Source organism: Salmo trutta, chromosome 11 (genome assembly GCF_901001165.1).
Source record: "Salmo trutta chromosome 11, fSalTru1.1, whole genome shotgun sequence".
NCBI classification, from domain to species: Eukaryota; Metazoa; Chordata; class Actinopteri; order Salmoniformes; family Salmonidae; genus Salmo; species Salmo trutta.
In genome coordinates this window covers 6,712,419-6,732,032 of record NC_042967.1, presented here as the reverse complement: position 1 = coordinate 6,732,032, position 19,614 = coordinate 6,712,419, and the positions used below count along the sequence as shown (strand labels likewise).

The following is a 19,614-nucleotide window of genomic DNA, read 5'->3' as shown; positions in this document are numbered from 1 at the left end:
ACATGGACTGGACTTGTCCGAGTACAGATATCTCCTCTCTCTCTCTCCTCTCTGTCCTCTCTCACTCCTCTCTCTTTCCTCTCTCTCTCTCCTCTCTCCCCTCTTTCATCACCCTCTCACTCCACATCTCTCCCTCTTTCTGAGATAATCTCTGTGTGTAATCTGTTGTCATCTGTCATTGTTCCTCTGACGGGACAGATTTAATCGTCTAGTCTAGCGTGACCTGACAGAGAGGAAGACACAGAGCTACACCCACACACTCTCGCTCACAGACACACATATTATGTTACACACTGCCCTGCATGCACACACACACACACACACACACACACACACACACACACACACACACACACACACACACACACACACACACACACACACACACACACACACACACACACACACACACACACACACACACACACACACACACACACACACAGCACAATCTTCTCCACTTCAATCCCAGACAGAAAACATTCTTCCATTCAACTCAAAAGAGACACGAAAAGACACGGAAGAAAAAGCTCCTCTACAACAATAGTCTCATTTTGAGAAAGTAAATGAGAAAAATGGAAACCCGACAGCCAAATGAATAGACAGGAAGATGGAGAAAAAGAGGGGGATTATGAAGAAAGGAATGACGGATGGAGGAACAAGAACACAGAAGGGTGATGGAGGTTATTTGAGGATGAGAAGAGCGACAGAGGTGTAAGGTGAACATCAATTTAGAACGAGAGAACGGCAGTGTGACAGAAATAACAGAAACAGGATGTTGGTGTCAACGGCACAGGAAGCCACATCGTTGCAGAAATCAGAAGTCTGTGCGCGCGCGAGACCCCTCACTCATCACTTCCATTGTCTCTACATCTTTTTTTTATCCCCCTTTCTTTCTCACAACATTATTTTCTCTCCCTCGTTCTTTTATCCTGCTTTTCATTGCCTTCTTGAGCATCCTGTTCACTTATAAGTACGAGGTCCAAAAGTTTTATTCAACAACAAACTTTACATTTATTCAATAAAAGAAGTGAATGATTGAATTACGTACAGAAACCCCCAAACAATGATATTATGTGCTTAAAAAATATTACATTTACCATAAAAAATATAACAAAATATAAAAAATATTATAAAATATGAAAAATACATGTACAGTATATTGTCATAGCGGATGAAGGATATGACTGATGATGATGATGATGATGATCACAAGTTATAAGAGTCATAATCACTGTTTCTGTTAGACGAAGGCTCTCGGCTGTTGTTCACCGTCAGCCTCTCCAATCCTGGGAGAACGAGAGGGAATGTAACACTTTAGGGTCCAGTACTAAACCTGAGATACCTTTGCATGCGTCATTCAAAGTTTGTGTAATTCACACAATTCTCAGGTTAGGCTTCCGCCCGTGTTAATAGAAGAGTGGAGAGAGGAAGAGTGTGTGTGTGTGTGTGTGTTTGAGTGTGTGTGTGCGAGTGTGTGAGTGTGTGTGTGTGTGTGTGTTTGAGTGTGTGTGTGTGTGTGTGTGCGTGTGTGTGTGTGTGTGTGTGTGTGTGTGTGTGTGTGTGTGTGTGTGTGTGTGTGTGTGTGTGTGTTTGTGCCTCACCAGGGTAGGAGTGTCTCTTGTCTGTGTTGTCGTTAAGTTGGAGTCCAGCCTTCCCTCTATGGTAGGAGACTGTGAGACAGACAGACAGACAGACAGACAGACAGACAGACAGACAGACAGACAGACAGACAGACAGACAGACAGACAGACAGACAGACAGACAGACAGACAGACAGACAGACAGACAGACAGACAGACAGACAGACAGACAGACAGACAGACAGACAGACAGACAGACAGACAGACAGTAGGAGAGGAAGAGGTGGTTATGGATTACACCGCTTGCCAAGATATTGCATTATTTGAGAGAGAACAATCGAAATCTGTGTGTGTGTAACAGGAACTCGTCAGCTCAACGCCTTATTCAACGACTCCACATCTCTCCTAATTAGGCCTGCACCTTGGCCTGGTGGGTGTGCGTGTGTCTACGAGTCACTGACTCACCACTTTGGCTCTGCGTCGGTCCGATCCACCGACTCTGTCTCTTGTCTGACACTGAATCACAGACATTAACATGTTGATTAGAGGTCATGTGAGAACGTTATGTTACCAACGCACAATACCGAGATAGCATGCCTCAATGACAAAAGAAACACTTGATCCGTAACTGACAAAATATGAATAAAACAAACGCCACATGCCACCATACCAACCCTGGTATCAATATCCTTTTCTTTTCTGCAATGACCTGATGACACATTATTTGATCAACTGCTATTGGATTGGTCCAAGCACTGTGGACTTTTTTCTTGAAGTACTTTATTGCAGTCATTTAAGTGGTTTGTTGTCATCCTAAATGTACGTTCGTGTGTTAAGTGTTTAGGTCTGGGCCCGTTACCACACAGCATCTCAAGAGTAGAAGTGCTGATCGAGGATCAGTTTGGCCTTTTGGATCATAATGAATACGAGTACATGGACAGACCCTAGATCAGCACTCCTACTCTGTGACGCTTCGTGGATACGGGCCCAGGTCTCTGGTACTCACGTCTCCTACGGAGGGCCTTGAGGGAGGGCTGCCAGAAACGCACCATCAGCACCACCAGCACCAGAACACACAGCAGACCAGTCACCACCTTATAGCCCACTAACTGATCTGGGATGACTGGAGTGGACAGGAGATGAGATTCATATTTAACCATGACTTTACTAGGCTGGTCCCAGATCTGTTTGTACAGTCTTACTAACTCCTACGGTCTTTTGGCAAGACAACCTAAACAGATATGGGACCAGGCTATTGTTTAACAGCACCTTATAAAACATTGACAAAAATATATGAAAGTGTACTTACAAAGATATTCAAGTACATGTACGCATGTGTGGTATTTAAACCCACTGTCAGACACTTAGAGAAATATATGCAGAAAGGACGCACAAACATACAGGACTCACCTTCGCACTGGATCCTCAGTGTTGTACAGGGGTTGTTGGTAACACTTCCATTCATATTGATCTGGTAACCCAAAGTGTTAGGATTGATCTTCGTCCACTTTGGGGAGCCCTCACAGCCCTTCCTGTTACACAACCCTGCATGTTGAAGGCTACGATGGGTCCAACTGTTAAAGCAGAGTGGTAAGGAATGGGACGAGAGGAGAGACAGGTGTACGTCCCCCTTACAGGACGTTTCTTCCCATTTGACCTTGATAAAACCCAGCGCAGGTGGCGGAGACACGGGCTGGGTCGGAGAGGAGCAGGAAGTGGAGATATTACACACACAGGAAGTGGTGGGAGCAGGGGGAATGGTGGTAGCAGGAGTGGAGTTGGATGGTGTGAGAGGTTGGGAGGTGGATTCCTTGATTTCATTGGTTACTAGAGAGAGAGAGAGAGAGATTATTCATACCACGGAAACAACAGCAAAGAAAGTAAATTGGTATCGTGGAATCTATATCAACCAAAAATATTTTGATTTGATTTTTTAAAATCAATATTACGTCATGCCGTAGGTACTAATCACCAAGGCAGTTTTTCAAACGTCTAACGGGCAATGTTTGGCCGCCTGCAGCGAGGACTAAAATTGGCCTGGATTAGCCTAAACCCTCTGTAATCTATCAATTAATCCAACAAATTAAGGAAATGCTCAATGGATAAATGGATGATATTTACTACTACTACTACTACTACTACTACTACAACTACTACAACAACAAACAGCATCCTATAGTGTACTACCTTTAAGCAGGGCCCATAGGGAACAGGGATGGGCATAAATGACAAAATACAATTACAAAATACCATAAAGATCAATGTATCAAAATAAACTACAAAATACTTGTATTTAGAAATGTATTTTATTAAAATACATGTACTTTGCTTTTTAAAATACAGAAATACACTTGCAAGTAGCTGGCCCGAACAGCGTCAACGTTCTCAGTAACAGTTACAGAAATGTTTTATGTGCTGTGACTGTGATCGTGTTGCCTAGTCACTCTACCTATATGTACATAGCTACAGTGCATTCGGAAAGTATTCAGACCATTTTCCTTTTTCCACATTGTGTTACGTTACAGCCTTAATCTAAAATGGATTAAATAAATACAAATCCTCATCAATCTACACACAATTCTCCATAATGACAAAATTAAAACAGGTTTTTAGAAATGTTTGCAAATGTAGGGACTGGGAGACTAGTCAAGATCTAGGGAAAGATGAACAGGGCAAAGAACAGAGAGATCCTTGATGAAAACCTGCTCCAGAGCGCTCAGGTCCTCAGACTGGGTCGACGGTTCACCTTCCAACAGGACAGCTACCCTAAGCACACAGCCAAGACAATGCAGGAGTGGCTTCGGAACAAGTCTCTGAATGTCCCTGAGTGGCCTAGCCAGAGCCCGGACTTGAACCCAAGAGACCTGAAAATAGCTGTGCAGCGACGCTCCTCATCCAACCTGAAAGAGCTTGAGAGGATCTGCAGAGAAGAATGGGAGAAACTCCCCAAATACAGGTGTGCCAAGCTTGACGTGTCATACCCAAGAAGACATGAGGCTGTAATCGCTGCCAAAGGTGCTTCAACAAAGTACTGCATAAAGGGTCTGAATACTTATGTAAATGTAATATTTGTGTGTAGATTGATGAGGGGAAAAAATCTATTTAATCCATTTTAGAATAAGGCTGTTAACGTAACAACATTTGGAGAATGTCTTCCCTGTGGCTCAGTTGGTAGAGCATTGTGTTTGCAATGCCAGGGTTCAATTCCCACGGGGGGCCAGTACAAAAAATAAAAAATAAAAGTAAATAAAAATATGCATGAAATGTATGCATTCACTACTGTAAGTTGCTTTGGATAAGAGCGTCTGCTAAATGACTAGAATGTAAAAAAAAAGGGAGAAAGTCAAGGGGTCTGAATACTTTCTGAATGCACTGTGTCTCAATTGCCTCGTACCCTTGCACATCGACTCGGTACTGGTATTCCCTGTTAATAGCCATTTTTACTCAATATTGTTATTCGTTTTTCCCTGTGTATTTATTCCTCGTGTCACTCTTTATTTTTGTTATTTATATTTTATCTTTAACTCTGCATTGTTGGAAAAGGACCCGTAAGTAAGCATTTCACTGTTAGTCTACACCTTTTGTTTGCAAAGCATGTGACAAAAACAAAATGTATTTTCTTTGACATGTTGTTGTTTATCTATTTTAGTTGAATGCACTGAGTGTAAATCACTCTCTGTAAGAGTGTCTGCTAAATGACCAAAATGTAAATAAATATGTGAAAATTAACATACCAAAATTATCTGCAAAGCACACTGATTATTATTATTGGCCTTGTTTCGGGTTGAACTTAATTAGCATAATACTCAGCATCCTTTGCAATTGTACAATTTCACATTTACATTTATATTTAATTGATTTAGCAGATGCTTTTAGTACACCATAGTGCCATCAAAATGCTGATACCAATGCAGGGAGAAAGAGGGACACAAAATTGTGAATCTATATAAAAAAAAATTGTATAGAAAAGTATTTTGAAAATAAAAATGACAGCTCTCGAAAGTATCTTGTTACAAAATACATTGGAGTTTAGCCCAGTTAAATACACATTTTAAAATACTCAGAAGTAATTGAAATACATATATCAAATACATGTAAGAGAAATACTGCCCATCTCTGATAGGGAATAGGGACGCAGCCAATGACTACACTTCTGCTGCTTCAAGTTCAACTGTCAGTGCCAGTATAGTGTATCCGAACATGAGAAAATGGTGTATCATAATGGACTCACGGAAAACACGAGACTGTATTTAAATAAAGACTTACCAACATTCAGGGCCAGGATTGTAAGTACAAGCCTTCTATTCATCCTGGAGATGACCAGCTTGAGAAAAACAGGGGAGAGAAGAAGAGAAGAGAGACAATGCAGGCAAAAACGACAGAAAGACTGAAGAGAGAGGAAACGGTGCAGAAGTCTAAACTCCTCGCTCTCCTTTCTCCCCACCCTCTCTTTCTCTATCCATAAAGCCTTCTCTTCATCTTCGGCGTTTGCTGCTTTTCTTCTGCAAGATTTTCTGCAAACTTCCTCACTTCAAAGACAGGTACAAAGAGAAAGAGAGAAGAAGAAAAGAAAGAAGTGAAATGAAGAAGAGTGGAGGATAAGTGGGAGGGATGGGCAGAAAGAACAATGAGAATTCTTCACCTTTAGACATTTTTGTTGAGTCAGGTCATGACCCTGATTTTCATACGCCTTCCAACACCTGTGCACCTGTGTGTGTGTGTGTGTGTATGTGTTCTCCAATAGATCATGGTACACACCACTGCCAGGTACACCAGTTGTTTGCAGCAATTTCCCTATAATGAGTTTGATTCCTGCATAGGCCACATCTACAGGTAACTGCCAAAATAAAGGAAACACCAACACAAAGTGTCAATAGGGCGCTGGGCCTCCGCGAGCCGTCAGAACAGCTTCAAAGCACCTTGGCATAGATTCTGTCTGGAACTGGAGGGATGCGACGCCATCCTTCCACGGGAAATTCCATCATTCGGTGTTTTGTCGATGGTGGTGGAAAACGCTGTCTCAAGCACCGCTCAAGAATCTCCCATAAGTGTTCAGTTGGGTTGAGATTTCACAAATGCTTTAAACACCCTACAGTATGTATCTTTGGGACCCCTCTTTCAAAGTCACTGAGATCTATTCTTCTAGTCATGGTAGCCTAAATATTTGGGCAACTGGGCATTTTAATAAATGACGCTAAGCATGATGGGATGTTAACTGCTTAATATACTCATGAAGCATCTTGTGTGGAAGCACCTGCTTTCAATATATTTTCTATCCCTCATTTACTCAAGTGTTTCTTTTACTTTGGCAGTTACCTGTACACTGTGTATTAATTATAATTTATATTGTTTGGGAATTTAGAGAATTTAAGGGGGATATTATAAATCTGTTGTTAGTTTGTGGATAGTGTTGTGTACAACCTTCTCTTTAACTGTAACTTAATACATTAACTGTGGATTAAAGTGTCTGCTAAATGACCATATCATATTATTTCATATCCTAATTAATAACTATATTATTATTATATTCTTTGTTATCCTACAGTGCCTTCAGAAAATATTTATACCCCTTGACTAGTTCCACATTTTGTTATGTTACAGCAGAAATTCAAAATGGACTACTTTAAAAAAATATATATATTTTTTATCTCAGCCATCTACACACAATACCCTATAATGACAAAGTGAAAACATGTTTTTAGAAATTGTTGCTAATTTATTAAAAATGAAATACAGAAATATCTAATTTACATAGGTTTTCACACCCCTGAATCAATGCTTTGTAAAAGCACCTTTGGCAGCAATTAGAGCTGAGAGTCTTTCTGGGTAAGTCTCTAAGAGCTTTCCACACCTTGATTGTGCAACATTTACCCATTATCCATTTCAAAATTCTTCAAGCTGTCAAATTGGTTGTTGATCATTGCTAGACAACCGTTTTCAGGTCTTGCCATAGATTTTCAAGTAGATTTAAATCAAAGCTGTAACTCGGTCACTCAAGAACATTCACTGTCTTCTTGGTAAGCAATTCCAGCGTAGATTTGGCCTTGTGTTTAAAGTTATTGTCCTGCTGAAAGGTGAATTCATCTCCCAGTGTCTGGTGGAAAGCAAAACGAACCAGGTTTTCCTCTAGGATTTTGCCTGTGCTTAGCTCCATTCCGTTCCTTTTTTTATCCTGAAAAACTCCCCAGTCAAATACAAGCATACACATAACATGATGCAGCCACAACTATGTTTGAAAATATGAAAAGTTGTACTCAGTAATGTGTTGTATTGGATTTTCCCCAAACATAACACTTTGTGTTCAGGACAAAAAGTGAATTGCTATTCCATTTTTTCCCCAGTATTACTTTAGTGCCTTGTTGCAAACAGGATGCATGTTTTGAAATATTAGTATTGTGGAGCAACAACAATGTTTATCCATCTTCAGTTTTCTCCTTTCACAGCCCTTAAACTCCGTAACTGTTTTAAAGTCACCATTGGCCTCATGGTGAAAATCCCTGAGTGGTTTCCTTCATCTCCGGCAACTGAGTTAGGAAGGAAGCCTGTATCTTTGACGAGACTGGGTGAATTGATATACCATCCAAAGTGTAATTAATAACTTCACCATGCTCAACGGGATATTCAATGTCTGCTTTTTAAAAAAAATGTTACCCATCTATCTATAGGTGCCCATCTTTGCGAGGCATTGGAAAACCTCCCTGGTCTTCGTGGTTGAATCTGTGTTTGAAAGTCACTGCTCGACTGAGGGACCTTACAGATAATTGAATGTGTGGGGTACAGAGATGAAGTAGTCATTGAAATATCATGTCAAACACTATTATTGCGCACAGAGTCAATGCAATGTATGTGACTTGTTCAGCACATTTTTACTCCTGAATTTATTTAAGCTTGTCATAACAAAGGGGTTCAATACTTATTGATTCAAGACATTTCAGCTTTTCATTTTTTACTAGTTTGTAAAAATATATATATATATATATGAAAAACATAATTCTATTTTGACATTATGAGGTATTGTGTGTAGGCCAGTGACTAAAAGTCAACATTTAATCCATTTAAAATTCAGGCTGTAACACAACAAAATGTCGAAAAAGTAATGTGGTTGTGAATACTTTCTAAAGACACTGTACTTAATGTTTTCTTTTCTTCTCTTAATTCAACCATTACTCATGTTTTCTGTTCGTTCACACCCGTCCATTCCCTCCCTCTTTTGCTCTCGTTTTCTCTCATCTTCAGTCTCTGGTTTACCGAGCCGTAGATGTGTAGAAAGCCCCGTAAAAATTGCCCTCCTACTCCTTTCTCTATGAGACACTTCTCTCCGTACTTTGACTGAATATTCAAAACCTAGGACCATCCCGCTTTCCCCTCCTCTTAGAGTTGTTAAACAAAAAAAAAATATATATTTCTCAAATTATCACATTTTTAAAAATCATTCTGTAACAGTATGGATTTGTATTGTTTGTCTATCAGTAAATGTACAATTGAGCCTACATACATCTACTGTACTGTATGATATATTATAGACTACACTAATTTACTTCACATATATTATAGGCTACAGAAATCGTTCCACAACAATTGATTGATGACAATGATCACTGAGTAGGAATATTTGATAGGTTAGGTGGGAGTTTTTCCTCCACTGAAGTCACCTAGTATTTCAGTGCCCTCCTTTCCCCGCAGAGGTCCGTCGCTCTCTCTCTTTCTTCTCTGTGTCATCTCCCTGGTTAGGTCATCTCGGCCCACATCAGAAAAAGATCCTCACAGTCAGCGAGGGGGAAGGAAGACCTGATAGTAAACTCTGTTTGAGACAATACGAGCAAGGCCCACGCCTTGCAGAACAAATCAATTGAACTCTATCCAGTTCTATCCGATTGAATTCATCTTGAAGCAATTGGAGTAACAGTCAAAACTAACTTTCGCCCCACGTCAGGTAGTTATCGTGGTATTTGTATTTTCTCCCAACACGAGAGAAAAGAAAAAAGATAAGTAGATAATAAATAATTCATATTACGAGTCAGAACACAGCCCTCTTAGATCAAGTTCAGTGTTTAATTAATATTCACACAAAAAAATAAGAAACTTAAAACAAGCTCCAAGCTTGTATTTTTATTTCCCACTTATCAATGCTGTGTATCCGTTGGGCTTCTAAAACCCCATTTCTGACTCATCTTTTCTTCCTTAAATACGGAGTGTTAGGTTGTGTCCCAAACGGAAGCCCATTCTCTGCCCATATGGCTCTGGTCAAAAGTAGTGCATTTTGTAGGGGGTAGGGTGCTATTTGGGACAGTTGTAGTGTGATAATCCCAGTAAGACACTGCCCCCTGGTCGTAGACTACACCAGTCAGTCCAACCAGTTAACTTGATCAAGAAGCCCTACATAACAACTAAACAGAAGCTTCGTAACACCTTCATAGGGCATGATGACAACCAACGTAGTAATGCTCCATTTAAGGCTGAAGAGCTCATGACTTTAAGATGCGTCTATGAATGCTGTATGAGCTGTCGTGAAGACGGTATGAATCTCTGTAGAACCCCCTCCCCCAGCACAGCTCTCTCCTCTTGTGCTTTCTGAGCTAAAGCAGGCAGATGGGTCCCAAATGTCACCCACTTCCCTATATAGTGCACTACTTTTGACCAGAGCCCTAAGAGAATAGGGTTCCATTTGGGGTGCAGTCTATTAATCCCTTGTTTGAATGTCATGTCACCCGTTATTGATAACAGCTCTTTAATAATTTATACAAATCACATTATATTATTCTCATTGAAAGTGAACTTATAGAAATAACCGATTTCCTCATTGTAACCATTGTCAAGCATCAGTTCATGTCAACAGGCAGATTATGGAGAGAGGGTGAAATAGAGAGTGAGGTGAGAAAGACGAGAGGTGAGTTTAACGCCAAGTGAGCCTCGTGGGGGAAGAGACGAAACGGAGTGTGAAGTGAGAAAACGGAGGGACCAGAGAGAAGAGAAACAGGCATGATTCTCGACAGAGAATACAGATATGATTCTGTAAACAATGACGTCATTGTCAATAGGCATCAAAATACCTAAACAACCAACCAAAACATCCTAAACAACCAACCAAAACAGCTAAACTTGTAGGACATACAGATGTAGGATCTTAACTTGATCACCCTGTTCTTGCAGGAAATTTCCCGCACAGCAGAAAATTCTAACTTATAGTATATTCAAGGTTGAAAAATGGCTTCTAAAGTTATTAATTTCAGACTTCATTTGCCCTGACAATTTATCAAACCCTACAAAAACCTCCATTAATTATAATCCACATTCACGTGTCATTTTGCTGCAGGATTATTTTCCTGCTGTGAGAAACAGGTCAAATTAAGATCCTACACCTGTAAAGATGTCCAGATTAGGCAAAGAAACAAACATCATACATGCAGAGCCAGGTGAATAAGAAAGAAGATAGGGTGCTTGAAGTCTCCAAAACGACCACTGATCAGGGCCCGCATTCATAAAGCCTCTCAGAGTAGGAGTACTGATATAGGATCAGTTTAGCCTTTTAGATCATAATGAATAAGATTACACGGACAGATCCTAGAGTTCCTATTCGTAGGATTTTCCTTTAGTACTTCCTAACCAGAACGAAGAGCAACAAAGACAGTTTACAGAACAACAGAATTCCTGAACAGAACTGCACCTGTAAAACGTTTTGGTTCGGGTGGGTATTAAGTTAACATCATCATGTACAACACATGTAATCTGACATCGGTGTAGAATGATATGGGTGTTAGAACAAGTCAAATGTACTCCAATGCATATACCGTACAGTGCCACAAGGGACTTGTGCTACAGGGGTGAAACCAGTGATAAGGAATACATGTGTAGATATATTTCATGTAGAACATGACTCTCTGACATGTAGAATAAGGAGTCACGTCAGCTCCATTTCTATCTGAAACGTACGTGGCCAAGGTATTGTTGATTGGCTCAGTATTCCACAAAGGGGAGGGAGAAGAGTGAAAGGGCCAACAGCCAATAGGAGGAGAGAGAGGGGAGAGTGAAGGGGCCGACAGCCAATGGGAGAGTGTTTCTAACAACACATTGGAACACAAGGGGAGGTCCTGAGACAGTTATGCACTTGAGAATGACAGGAGGGGAGGAGAAAAGGCAGATCGAGAGAGAGAGAAAAAGGAGAAAGAGAGAGAGAAAGAAAGAGAGAAAGAAAGAGAAAGAGAGAGAAAGAGAGAGAGAAAGAAAGAGAAAGAGAGAAAGAGAGAGAAAGAAAAAGAGAGAAAGAGAGAGAAAGAAAGAGAGAGAAAGAAAGAGAAAGAGAGAAAGAGAGAGAAAGAAAGAGAGAGAAAGAAAGAGAAAGAGAGAAAGAGAGAGAAAGAAAGAGAGAGTCAAAAAAAGAGAGCAAAATGAGGGAGAGACTAGAGAATGTGTGGTGGGAGAGGAGTGACGGGGTGAGAGCAGAGGGAGGTTCAGGAGTAGGGCTGTGGCACTCCAAACCCGGGCCTGTAGAGCGGCCTGCCTGTGGAGGACTGAGAGTTGGGCAGAGCGGGGCCCGTGGGGTAGCTATACCCCTCAACCCCACCGTAAGGGTACGCAGAGGGGTAGGGGGCGCTGTTGGGGGCGCTGTACTGCCCAAACGCAGACCCTGAGCCGGGGACGCCAGGGAACGTGGGCTGGGTGGGGTACGGGCAGGCATTGGCCGGAGGCCCAAAAGCGGGACGGGCTGAGTAGCCCGCCGCTGGGGTGAAAGGTGAGCCGGGGCTGGGGTAGGGAGGAAATTGACATGGAGGAATGGACGGGCCTGGTCCTGATACTGCGGAAGTGGCTGTCGGGTTAGGAGGGGAGACAGGGTAAGGGGTGTAAGGTAGGGTGGAGCCGGGGCCATTTTGGGAAGAAGGGTTTTGGAAACTAGAGTGATTGTTGGGATTGGAATTCTGCTGCGGTTGTTGTTGCTGAGGAGCTTGATGATGATGATGATGATTCCATGGCGATGACTGTGTTGTCGCTGGGTCCTGATTGGCGCTTGTTTGGGAAGTCACGGAGCCGGCGTCACCGACGGCGGTCTCCTTCTTCTGGCGCAGGATCTCCTGCAGCTTCTCTATCCGCACTCGTCTTTTGTGAGCGAGGGAGCGGAGGGAGAGGAAGCGGTCAAGGAACGAGTCCAGTGACAGCTGGCCGTCCAGAAACTCATCTGCCAGACTCTGACGGAGAGAGAGAGAGATGAAGAGAGAAAAAGAGACAGAGTGAGTGTTAAAGAACGGGAGAGAGTGATCGGGGTAAATATGGACACACTATTGACAATGTCTCTGCACGTATTATTTATTATTAGAATAATTATGTCTTATTCCAACTGCTGGTCCTCTGTACGGCGTTCAATAGAGTAAGAGATAAGTAGATCACGTTGTCGTCATCGGTCCTGTGTTTAAGGCTAGATAGACATTTCCCAATCTCGCCAACAGTATAATCTGCCGGTTTCATTTTCCGACTGTCACTGTGGCCTCACCTCTGACTCCGTCTCTGTGCTGGCGCCCTCTGTCTGGAGTCTGGAGAACAACCCCTCTGGTGATACCTGCCCCATGACGCCATCTGGAGGGAGACAGAGAGGTAGAGAATAAAAGAGATGGGGCAGAAATGGAGAGGGAGTGTGAGAGACCAACATAGGAGGGAGGGAGTGTGAGAGACCAACATAGGAGGGAGGGAGTGTGAGAGACCAACATAGGAGGGAGGGAGTGTGAGAGACCAACATAGGAGGGAGGGAGTGTGAGAGACCAACATAGGAGGGAGGGAGTGTAAGAGACCAACATAGGAGGGAGGGAGTGTAAGAGACCAACATAGGAGGGAGGGAGTGTAAGAGACCAACATAGGAGGGAGGGAGTGTAAGAGACCAACATAGGAGAGAGGGAGTGTAAGAGACCAACATAGGAGAGTGGGAGTGTAAGAGACCAACATAGGAGGGAGGGAGTGTAAGAGACCAACATAGGAGGGAGGGAGTGTAAGAGACCAACATAGGAGGGAGGGAGTGTAAGAGACCAACATAGGAGAGAGGGAGTGTAAGAGACCAACTTAGGAGAGAGGGAGTGTAAGAGACCAACATAGGAGGGAGGGAGTGTAAGAGACCAACATAGGAGGGAGGGAGTGTAAGAGACCAACATAGGAGGGAGGGAGTGTAAGAGACCAACATAGGAGGAAGGGAGTGTAAGAGACCAACATAGAGGGGACTTGTTGCACCCTCGACAACTGTGATTATTATTATTTGACCCTGCTGGTCATTTATGAACATGTGAACATCTTGGCCATGTTCTGTTATAATCTCCACCCGGCACAGCCAGAAGAGGACTGGCCACCCCTCATAGCCTGGTTCCTCTCTAGGTTTCTTCCTAGGTTTTGGCCTTTCTAAGGAGTTGTCTCATGCCAGGCTTGGGAGGTATACTGTGTATACTGGGGTATTTGGGAAAAAAATGTTTTTTTCAACACCGTCAAAACTATTTATTTGAAGCTTTTCAATAAATTGGAACATTTGTAGCTACTTTAAGTTATTACCCGCACTCAACTACTGCAATATGTTAGGAGATAAAGCAGATTGCGTTCTTCATTTCACCGGTCACATTATTTTACATTATGAAGCTTACCGTAATTCCGCAGAACAGTTGAGACAGTCACATGTTTGTCTGTAAATGGCACAACGGAAGAAAGCGAGCTAGAGAGTCCGTAGCGTTTGATATCTATCGGCGAATCCCAGTTGTGCGGCACACAAGAGGTGATGAAGTTACAATTGTACGCAATTCACTACTAAATTTTGCCATTTTTCACCCCCTGTGCTTCCTACTATAGTTTTCTTTCTCCTCCGTTCATCTCCCATCTGCTCCATGTACACATGCTGCTCTTCCTTCAGAAAAGCACGTGCCACAACTTTGTTCATTTGCGCGATTTCTCTCGTAAACGTCCACACTCTCCAAAAACATCATTCGGTAGTTACTAACTATGCTTGTATAACTTCATGAGCTGGATTTGCAATTCATTTGTTCGTTTTCGCTTGTTAGCATTTAGCTAACAGCATCTATGTGATGTCACTATTAGTTTGTGCTAATTTGGTTAGCATTCTGGTAATAGTGGCACAATGGGTTTCCTTGCGTTTTTAGCGCCCCCATGTGGCCATACAGGTAACACCGTAAATCCCGGGACGAGAGAAGGACGGTATGAAAACCTGGATACCGCCCAAGCCTATTAAACACATTTAAAAATGAGAACAAACAAATCTCATGAAGCTCAATGGTGGATAAACATGGATACACACGCAACAGGAAAATCTACTATGATGCATCTTCAAATACCTTTGGTAGACTTCTCATTGAGGGCAAGCTCGCACCATTATGCTGGTTGAGTACAGGTTAACACCCAGTCAAGGTGAATCACTAGGAGGACTGATTCAGGGGTGAGATAACAACGCATTCCATATTACCTAATCACCTTCAGGAAAAACATATGACGTAACTATAATGAGCCGTGTCCAATTCCAGCCCTGCAAACGGACACCATCACAAACACAGCTTCTCGTGAAAAGCTTACCAAACAAGGCTGCAGGAATGCATGTGGGCATGTACACAGATCACACGCTCTGGTCTGCTTCAAGAGCTGATGGCAGTGGAAAGGAAGCTGATATCCAGACAGAAACACAGGCCAGATCTGGAAGCCTGGGGGGTGGGGGGGGGTCTGTCTGTGTGTGTCTGTGTGTCTGTGTAACCAGTAGAGACCAAGGTTTAGTCCCAAATGGTACCCCATTTCCTATACTACCTAAGTAGTGCACTATATAGGCGAGAGAGTGCTTTTGGGACGCCGTCACTGTGTTTGACTAGTAGAGACCAACTGAGTGTCCAGGATCTGAACAGGCCAGACAAGATCTACCCCTACACTACACACTCTCTCTCAAGTCTGGTCCTGCCATCTGTCTGTCTCCCCCTCCCTCTCATCTCTCCATATTGCTATTTCTATATCCTCTCTCTCTTCCTCTATAATGTTGCTTTTCTTAATCTATTATCCATCAATAACCTCCCCATCTCATCCCTCCCTCCCTGGGTACAGTGCTGTCTGTAGGTCTCTCTGACTCCCTCCCTCCATCCATCCCTCCCTTACCTTTCTGGTCACAGTGTTGTCTGTAGGTCTCTCTGACTCCCTCCCTCCCTCTATCCCTTACCTTTCTGGTCACAGTGTTGTCTGTAGGTCTCTCTGACTCCCTCCATCCATCCCTCCCTTACCTTTCTGGTCACAGTGTCTGCAGGTCTCTCTGACTCCCAGTTCAGAGTATCTCTCCATCTCTCATCCCTTACCTTTCTGGTCACAGTGTTGTCTATAGGTCTCTCTGACTCCCTCCAGTTCAGAGTATCTCTCATCCCTCCCTCTATCCCTTACCTTTCTGGTCACAGTGCTGTCTATAGGTCTCTCTGACTCCCTCCAGTTCAGAGTATCTCTCATCCCTCCCTCTATCCCTTACCTTTCTGGTCACAGTGTTGTCTGTAGGTCTCTCTGACTCCCTCCAGTTCAGAGTATCTCTCCACTAGATGTTCTCTCTGTCTCTCCAGGCGAGGCTTCATGTCCAGGTTCTGCTCTGCCAGGTTACGGTTGGAGGCCAGTGCCATCTCCCTCTCCAGCTGGATGTTTTGAATCTACAGACGAGGAAAAACGAGTCGATAACACATTGGATTTTCTTCATGTCTTTTTGACCGGGACTATGCACGACAGACATTGTATCGACCGGACGTTAACTTCCATAGCTCGCTAACTCTCATAACGACCCGAGCCTTGATCAGCATGTTATGATCGCTCCCATTTGGGATAGCGTTATTGGGATTGTGGATAGTGCGCACGTCTTGGGGGTCAGGCGACCCGGGTTCAAGTCCTGCTCGGGGCACTACTCTCTCCTCCTGTATGTGACTATATGATCGGGACGTCACGGCAATACGGTGAATGACAACATTACCATACAGTACCAGTCGGTGTATGACAAAAGCTGCCAGGTCCTCCCTTCTGAGACCTGCTTGAGAAAAGGAATCTTTTTTTTTTAGGCAGACCTTGGCTAGCCAAGACAGCAGCAACTTAACAAGACGAGTTAGCCAGGAACAGGTCATTTGCATCTAGTGAACATAACTCCCCACGTGAAGACAAACAAATGAAACTCAATGGTTAGTGTTTCGGACCGATGGACAAAGGTGGAAAAGAAGTAAGTCAATATGACCTTGTAAAAAAAAAAAACAAAAAAAAAAAACTTGATGGCAGGATGAGCTTGAACATTGCTACTGGTCAGAGTGAGATGAGACCTAGATGTCCATCCTCAGATGAATCACTCATCTAGGTCCTACATTGAGTAATAGCAAGTCGCGTGACCTGACAGAAAAAGCAAGGCCTCAGCTCAGAGATAGGCCTATAGACAAACTTGGCTAGTCATTATCCCTTACTCAGATACAAAAAACCACTGGAGGCATTTCAGTAAGAGGCACATCTCAACTAGCCTGGTCCCAGATCGGTTTTGTGCCGTCTTGCAAACTCCTGTGGTCAATGTCACGCCAAACATGGCGTATGAAAATAATAGATGACCATAGGAGTTGGTTAGAGCACAAACAGATCTGGGACCAGGCGACATCTCAATCTATTTAAGACACAATCGACAGACAATAAGACGAAGCAAAGACGTGATTGCTTACCTCATCAGATTCCAATGCCATGGACTCCACCCGCTCTGTATTGTCCAGCAAATCCTCCAACTCGGATTGGCTGAGGTCCTGAAGCTTGTCCATTGATTTGCCAGGACAGCTGTCAATCACATGGAGGGAAAAGTGAGCTGTCAATGTCAAATGTCATCAGTTTACCGAACATAGATCATTTGAGAAATTAAACTTAGAGCTAACTGACAGGACACAAAATAGATCCACACAAATTGATAAATGAACAGGCAGACTGATTAAATATTAAGTGGGAAATCAATTTTCTAGACTATAATCTAACATTATCATACAAGACAGAATTGGCAGTTATATGTGAGCACTAAAATTGTGCAATGTTCTGCCATGATGCTACATACGAGAGCTGGGCGATATGGACAAAAATCTATATCGAAATAAATTGCCTGAATTGATGAAATAACGATAAACATAACAATAAGTTCATAACATTAATGTGCACCACAGTTTTTAAAATGTTTTATTATCCTTTAAACTACTACCAGTTTGATATTTGTAGCCATCAATTGTCCCATTAGATTCACCCATATTAGCAAACTTATTTCATTTCAAACTTCACATTTCTCTAGTATCGGCTACTTATCGTAATGAACGGTACCAGCAAAACGGATGCGATAAGTGATCGGTAAGGTCGGTGTTCAAATTTGATATGTCTCTGATTTTCGGTTTATCGCCCAAGCTCTGCTACATACATTTTATGCTTTGATAAACCAGACTCAAGCTAAATCCTGATCAGGCCTAAGTTACTTCAGCTGCTTGCTATCTTGGCTACATCTTTGCCTAGTCATTAAACATGGGCCACATTCAGTAGGCAAATGTTGTGGAACGTTGCGGTTAGAAATAACATGAATAGATCCATTTAGTAGACACTCTTATCCAGGGAGACTTGGGCATTCATGTTAAGATAGTTAGGTGAGACAACCTACTACAGTCATGGTAGGTATATTTTCCCTCAATAAAGTAATTATCAACAAGGTCAGTGCTAGCAGGAAAAGACAATCGCAGAGAATTGTTTTCTTATTTAAGACACTTTTGACGAGGGTTTCAAATAAATTTGCAAAAGATGGGCTGGGACGCCGCTGTCCTGGCATTAAGGGGAAGCTTGTTCCACCAGTGGGGTCCAAGGACAGAGAAGAGCTTTGACTGGGCTGAGTGGGAGCTGACCCCCTTGTTGATATCTGTCGTCGTGGTTCCTTATTATTCTACATGTCAGAAAGGCATGTTTGTAACGCTCCACAACATTGTGCCCTGCTGAACGCACCCTAGCTATCTCGATTGATGGCTTGCCATCAGCTGACCAACACTAATACTGTTGTCAACCAGCTATAGTTAGCCACAGCAAGCAGACTGGCTATCACATTATAAAGCAAGTTAGCGGGCAAAATGACTTATGTTATGCTGCTAGCAAATCAAGAAATTCGTTGCGACAGGGCACACAACATTGACGGATGACGTAAAACGGGCACGGGAGCCCTGACCCCAATATACAAACAAGGCAATATGGTTGAGGATCAATAGCCGGTAAAAGACAAATCTAACGTAATTGTACGGGCTAGCTAGCCTTAACGGGTTGTTCGAGTTCCGTGTAGGGATGACAACAACAATCGTTATGATCACATTCAATGAAAGGCAATCTTGCTACCGTCAACTTTTGAGGAAAGCCCACCGTTCGCGATCTTCAAATCCTCAAAAAAAACGGCGTCATTCGATCGTGTTGCTTGATGTCAGATACAGCAGTAGTCCAACAATAATTACTTTAATATCTGCTCGACGACAATCATAAAAATAGGTTAAAGAATAGCTATGTTTTATCAGCAATATTTGGAAAGTTTCACTTCACACTAACAGAAACAGCCGCCATTTTTGGAATGACCCACATTCTGCTTCCGTGGGGGGGTTATTAAATGCAGTGTCAATAATTTAATAGCCTTTCTAACTAAATAAAATGAAAATATATTGCGATCATGTTGCTGCTTTTACCACACAAATCTTTAGATAGCATGAACAGTTTTCTTTGACAGTTCGTCCACTTCTTGGGGCAATGGTTTCATCCAGCGCGCAGCTGATTTGAAGGGAAACCCACCCCGACGTGACAAGAGTATTCCATGAATGTCAGCAGGGAGGTAACCAGTAAAGTAAAGGAAGTCTGGTTGGAAGAAGTGGAAACATTATGTCAACGGCCAATACCTGTCATCATGAATATAAAGGCTTACTAATAAAACATATTGGCAGCACTATATCCAAAAATAATGACTAACCACAAGTGAAACTTTCTAACAATATGGAAAGAATATGTTGTTCCCTATTTTTTATTTTATTTA

The 19,614-nt window shown here is 42.6% G+C and overlaps 2 protein-coding genes across 6 annotated transcripts; both read right to left on the bottom strand.

Annotated features, from left to right (window-relative positions):
- Nucleotides 1–989: 989 nt before the first annotated feature.
- Nucleotides 990–6,130, bottom strand: LOC115202173 (uncharacterized). The gene is made up of 6 exons (XM_029766121.1): nucleotides 5,850–6,130; nucleotides 2,994–3,410; nucleotides 2,590–2,706; nucleotides 2,049–2,099; nucleotides 1,605–1,673; nucleotides 990–1,289 (listed from the first exon to the last, which is right to left on the bottom strand). The coding sequence occupies exons 1-6, from the start codon at nucleotides 5,890–5,892 to the stop codon at nucleotides 1,210–1,212; spliced, it is 777 nt and encodes a 258-aa protein (XP_029621981.1). The 5' UTR covers nucleotides 5,893–6,130; the 3' UTR covers nucleotides 990–1,209.
- Nucleotides 6,131–11,876: 5,746 nt separating this feature from the next.
- Nucleotides 11,877–19,388, bottom strand: vps37c (VPS37C subunit of ESCRT-I). 5 transcript variants are annotated; one of them, XM_029766118.1, is made up of 5 exons: nucleotides 19,274–19,388; nucleotides 17,258–17,366; nucleotides 16,051–16,222; nucleotides 13,066–13,148; nucleotides 11,882–12,763 (listed from the first exon to the last, which is right to left on the bottom strand). In XM_029766118.1, exons 2-5 carry the CDS (start codon nucleotides 17,348–17,350, stop codon nucleotides 12,032–12,034), a joined length of 1,080 nt encoding a protein of 359 aa, XP_029621978.1. In that variant the 5' UTR covers nucleotides 17,351–17,366; nucleotides 19,274–19,388; the 3' UTR covers nucleotides 11,882–12,031. The 5 variants fall into 5 exon arrangements, with proteins under 5 accessions (XP_029621979.1, XP_029621978.1, XP_029621977.1 ...); XM_029766117.1 differs by lacking the exon at nucleotides 19,274–19,388 and adding an exon at nucleotides 17,892–18,354; XM_029766115.1 differs by lacking the exon at nucleotides 19,274–19,388 and adding an exon at nucleotides 18,936–19,185 and having other exon boundaries at nucleotides 11,883–12,763.
- Nucleotides 19,389–19,614: the final 226 nt, after the last annotated feature.